The following is a 5,181-nucleotide window of genomic DNA, read 5'->3' on the forward strand; positions in this document are numbered from 1 at the left end:
CCGGGATGGGGTGGAGAGGAGAGGGCCACAGAGAGAGAAGAGGACTGTAAACACCAGCAGCCGAGAATGAAGCGCACCCACAGCGCTTGCATCTCTTGATGCTACCAAAACGAGGGATCAATAACCACCCTGACAATGCCCCAGGTGCACCGGGAGCTCAGCAGACACCCTCCGCTCCCTCCGCACACCCCACGGGAGCTTGTATGAATCTCTCGCATCCCCCAAATCACTCGGGCAGCTGCCTGCCCCTCTCTGCTGCCCCTCAGGCTTTGCACCTGGGGAAGGCTGGCAGGGAAGCAAGACAACTGCTTCTCGCACCCACCTTGTCGTTGAGAAAGCCAATCTTGAGGATGTTCTCCACACTGGGAACGCCATCTGCCATTGTCAGATCACCCATGGAGTCCCCCAGCAAGATGATGCTTGTCCTAGTGCTCAGCTGCTGGAAATACTCTGTACCATGCAGGACACTATTGTTCTTGTTGTAGGTGTGGATGAGAGGTCCCTTGAAATGTGTGAGGACTCCCTGTGCAAACAGGACAGACAAGTTGATCCCGCAGCAATCCCTCTGCTGTGCCGCAGCCTCAGTACCCTTTCTGGATTGGGCAAATGGGGGGGATGCTAACAGGGCACCAGCTCTCGTCTCAGAGACACCCCCAAGGAGTCTGGAAACCCAGCAGCATGAAACAGCCAGGAGACAGTCCCCAAGAGTCCCCTTTTGCAGGGCAAGCCCTTTTCAAAGGTGAAAACAAACCCAAAGGATGGAGATCCTAGAGACCTCGGTCAGGGCTCTGCACTGCCCTGGAGCTGGTGAGGGGCCACAGAAAGCCACAGCCAGGGGAGCCCCAGGGCAGAGCAGGACTCTTGCAGAAGGCAGAACTGTCATGCTGTCCCATGCTCCCCCGAGGACAGCCTGTCCCAACACACCACTCGTGGGAACAGAGGGCTTCATTGTCAGAGACATGCAATTTTCTAATGTGCATTGGGACTTCTCAGCTTTAGTACGTCAACAAAAGCCTTCCGAGCTGCTTTAAAGGACATCTGGCCTTCAGATCAGGAGAGACCTCTGTGGTTAACTCCATCCTCACCCTGCACCAGGACGGAGCACGCAGCACTGGACACAGAGACGGCAGTGCACTTCTGCCACCAAAAAGCAAGTTTGAAAGGCGATGCGTCACGGGGATTGCAAGCAGATGCTCAGCTGTTCCTGCACTCTGCCTGCCCACCTTATCCGTGCTCTGCTCTCTCTCACTGTTGATCCAACTCCCTGTGAGGGCAGGGGAACCTCTAACACCCCCTCAGTGCTGATGTTCAGAGGGCTGCTATGGTGGCAGCAGGTCTCAATCCCTGAAGGCAGAGCAAATGGGGCGGGAGGCCACGACCAGCCTCTAGAGCTTTCCCATGACCCAGCAAAGGGTCAGCTCCATCTACAGGGATCAAATACTTAGAAATGTTAACAGGCAGCTTTCAACCTAGCAGTGTCTCTGTTAAACGTATTGCAGCCCTCAATTCCAATCAAACAACTCTCCTCTCTGCAAGCTCACCACACATACGTGATGCAGAAACTCACATTATCGTCGAAGTCCATGTAGTTGGACACCACGTTGACATTTGAGTAGAAGACGTTGGCCTGACGGATAATCTCTTCAAGGATGTCACCGACACCAGCAGAGAAGATGAACAAGGGGACGTTGTACTTATGCAGCTGATCAAATAATTCATTGAATCCATCCCTAGAGCAGAAGCGTCCATTACACAGTATTGCATTACCACCTCCCAGTGAGGTGCCTGGTGTACTGTGGGCTGGGAGCGCTCTCAGCTCAGCTACGAGGCTCATATTTCTACCCGGGACTTCCTGAATAGAAATGCATGCATGAGCTCTGCAAAAAGCATGAGCTTTTTATGGCACCAGCATTTCTGTGGTGTTCACTGTGCACGCAAGGGGTGTGCAGCAGAACCCCAGACCCCTCCTGGGAGCAGCAACCTAGCGAGGAGCTGCACAGGAACATGCAGCACACGAGCAATTTGCCCAGCATCTCCCTAATGCACCCAGCTTCTCACCGGGGGCACAAGGCACAGCGTGCCTGCACAAGCCCACAAGAGTGGGTACTGCCAGCCCACTCAGAAACTGTATGTTGGAGACGCGCAACAGGTCAGACTGATTGCGAGGATGATCAGACAAACTTGTTGCAGTCTCAGTCTGCCAGGACACAATTTCCATGCAGAAGAGGAATTTGGGTTCATGAAAACCCAGACAGATGGTACCATCTCCTCTCCGAGACTGGCAGCTCATTCAAACCAAGGCTCCCTGAGACGGTTTTAGGACCATCGCTGCCAAGGCCAGCCTTAACAGCAAGCTTTAGCACAACATTTTTGTGCTGTGGGTGAAATTTGATGCTGAACCAAGGGCCTGAATAAGGCCCAGCAGCTACAGTGAGTAGAGAGAAAATCTCTTGTGGAAGGGGGGGGAGCTGCACACTGCCCCCCTAGCCTGCCCTGCAAACAGCCAAGGGCTCTGACCAGCCGTTCAGGGAGCTCTGCCCATCACCCATCCCCTCGGCTGCTCCTTGCCAAGACTCAAGGGACGTGGAAGTGGTTTCTGAGCAGGAAGGAGCCAGCTGTGAACGGAGCAGCCTGCAGCCAGGGAGCGAACTCAGGCTGCAGCTCGTGGCGCTGACTTTCGGCTCTTTCACGATTAGAGCTCAGCCCCAGGAAGGAAGGGAGATTTGCATCTGCCACGCTTTGGAGGCTGCGCGCAGATCAGGGTGAAAGCGAGGAGACCTGCTTGCACAGTAGCAGGAGAGAAAGGGCCACAGGCACCACACCGAACCCCGAGCCCGTACCTCAGCATCACGTCCGATTCTCTGACTATCTGGGCTATGTCACGCTTCTGGATCTTCTGCTGCGACAGCAGCTCATGGGCCCTGGTCCACCTAGGGAAAGGCAACAGAGTGAGCTTCCCGGGCAGCGACCTTAAAGCAGTCAGAAAAATAACAACTAAAACTTCCCAGTATTGCGGCCAAGCCTAGAGACAGTTCAAGCCTTGTGTCTTGTAGTCCTCGGTGGTGAGAAGTTGCCAGGACAAGGTCAAGCTCATCACATACTAGCACTCACCACTCCACCATGAGGGGACATTTCTCTTCCAGGGTCCGGTTGGGATCGATTTCAATGGGATAGTAGTAGTGCAGCAGATCTTTCAGCTGGAGCATTGTACAGATGGAAAAAGAACAGAGTGAACATCACGTCTAAAGAGACCATAAACAGCAAAAAAAGCATTTCTAAATTCCTCCAAAGCATCACACTTCCTAATGAAAAACACAACCAAAACCGTTTCACTAAGCAACTTCACTCTGAGCAATTCTGGAGATCTTGGAAGGAAGCGTTAACCCTCCGGCAGCCTGACTGACTCTCACCTTGCTTCAAATACTGCACGTACAGGTGCACACACATACACCCTTCCTCCTCCTACCAGACAGAAAATGCCCACAGCTGAGCATACAAATTAAATTTCCCTTTTTAACTTCTCCTTCCATCTCCATTGGCTGAAATGCAGCCTGGACACTTGCCCCACTCTCCGTCCTGGCAGCAAGGCGCAGCTTGGAGAGCTGTCACATGAGCCAGTACAACCTCCTGATGATGGGTGACAGGGACGAAAAACACAGAGCCAAGAAGCAGTGCCTTATAAAACAGCACCTACCTTCTTCTTGCCGTCCTCACTGATAACACGACTGTTATCGAGGATATCTGTAACGACAATAAAATGCCAATGTTGTAGCCCAGAAACATAAAAAGGCTCTCTAAAAGGCAGCTATCCTGCGTCTCCAGTGCCAGCTCTTCCCAAAAACGAGCCGTGTGTGGCACATTGACCCGAGCACAGGCTTGCCATGGGGTCTCAACACAGCAGCTCCCACTGTGAACTTGCAGCACGCACCGATCGTAGGGCATTGCTCAGCTGAGAGAGAGCAGCGTCAACGCTAGCAAGCTGCAGGATGCAAGTATTGGAAGAAGAAGCAGCAAGACCAGGAGACAGCTTCTGCAGTGGGCTGCCCAGGGGCCAGCAGCCGCTGCTGCAAGCAGCCGAGGCCCGGAGCTGCACCGAGAGAGAACAAGATGGAGAACACGGCTTGGCAAAGGAGGGAGGCAGAGGATAACAGGAGCCATAGAGACTGAGAACACAAACACGGAAAACAAACAGAATTGGCAACAGCAAAAACAATGGCTTCAACTCACTGTGCGAAGTGGGGCAGCGTCTGCCGTTGCACCCAAACCTGCTCAGCGTCATGTCGAAGTCAGAAATGACCTAGAAGGCGAGAGAAGACCAAGTCTGTGCGTGACCAGCGCACTCTACCTTTGCCATAGCTAGCCAAGGGTGCTGCTGCCTGCAAGGATCAAATCCAGCGCCGGCGTCTCACGTGAGGGTGCAGACTCACAGCAGGGCACAGCAGCAACGAATGTTGACACTCCTGCCAGCCGTGAAGCAGATGTCCTCATCTGAGACAGCCAGCACCTCTCCCACCTCAGCACTCTTATCAGCACCAAAAGGCTTAATCCTGCTGACTTATTGCCATGGGTGGAGGGGGGGTGTTTGGGGATTGGCTCATATTTATAACTTGCATAACAGGGAAGAAAAAGGCCCACCCAGGGAGAGCCACCAGCCTGGGCCTCGACAGAAAAAATAGCCTGGTCCCCTCCTCTTGTCTGGGGCTTCTCCCTCTCCATCTGCAAAATGTGTACAACGTGCTTCCTTGCATGTGCGTCGGAGCAGCCAGGCCACAGCCAGGGAGGCTGAGGAAGCGAGGGGGGCAGCTGAAGACAAGGACGGAGCCTGACGGCGATGCATCGCCTGCGCTCAGCTGGGCCAGCCCCACCACAGCCGGAGCCAAACAGGGCCGGTACCTGCAGCTTGTTCATCCCCTGCTCCTTGATGGACCGGATTATCCCCATCACACGCTCTGGCTGCTGTATGCGGACCGTGGCTTTCTCCAGCTCAGGCACCTGTGGGCAGAGAACCCCCCCCGTTCAGTGTAGCCCCCCTGGGATCCCATGCAGCTCCTGGGGGACAGATGCCCTCCAGCCCCCCCGCTGTGCTCTCCATACTGGACGCGCTGCCCACCGCCCCTTATCCCAGGGCCATGCTCCCAGAGTACCCTGCTCCCTCGGGGTCAGCCTTACCCCAGCCTTCGC

The 5,181-nt window shown here is 54.5% G+C and overlaps 1 protein-coding gene across 1 annotated transcript in view; it reads right to left on the minus strand.

Moving 5' to 3' along the window:
• NT5C3B (5'-nucleotidase, cytosolic IIIB) overlaps window positions 1–4,998 on the minus strand; it is a gene marked incomplete at its 5' end in the record, with an annotated part of 6,459 nt that extends 1,461 nt beyond the window's left edge. The window contains 7 exons of the mRNA XM_009327021.1: window positions 321–523; window positions 1,568–1,730; window positions 2,841–2,930; window positions 3,112–3,197; window positions 3,695–3,741; window positions 4,228–4,297; window positions 4,894–4,998. Coding sequence (XP_009325296.1) covers window positions 321–523; window positions 1,568–1,730; window positions 2,841–2,930; window positions 3,112–3,197; window positions 3,695–3,741; window positions 4,228–4,297; window positions 4,894–4,998 — 764 coding nt within the window. The remainder of the gene's footprint in view (window positions 1–320; window positions 524–1,567; window positions 1,731–2,840; window positions 2,931–3,111; window positions 3,198–3,694; window positions 3,742–4,227; window positions 4,298–4,893) is intronic.
• Between the last annotated feature and the right edge of the window lie 183 nt (window positions 4,999–5,181).

Source organism: Pygoscelis adeliae, unplaced genomic scaffold (genome assembly GCF_000699105.1).
Source record: "Pygoscelis adeliae isolate BGI_AS28 unplaced genomic scaffold, ASM69910v1 Scaffold917, whole genome shotgun sequence".
Taxonomy (NCBI): domain Eukaryota; kingdom Metazoa; phylum Chordata; class Aves; order Sphenisciformes; family Spheniscidae; genus Pygoscelis; species Pygoscelis adeliae.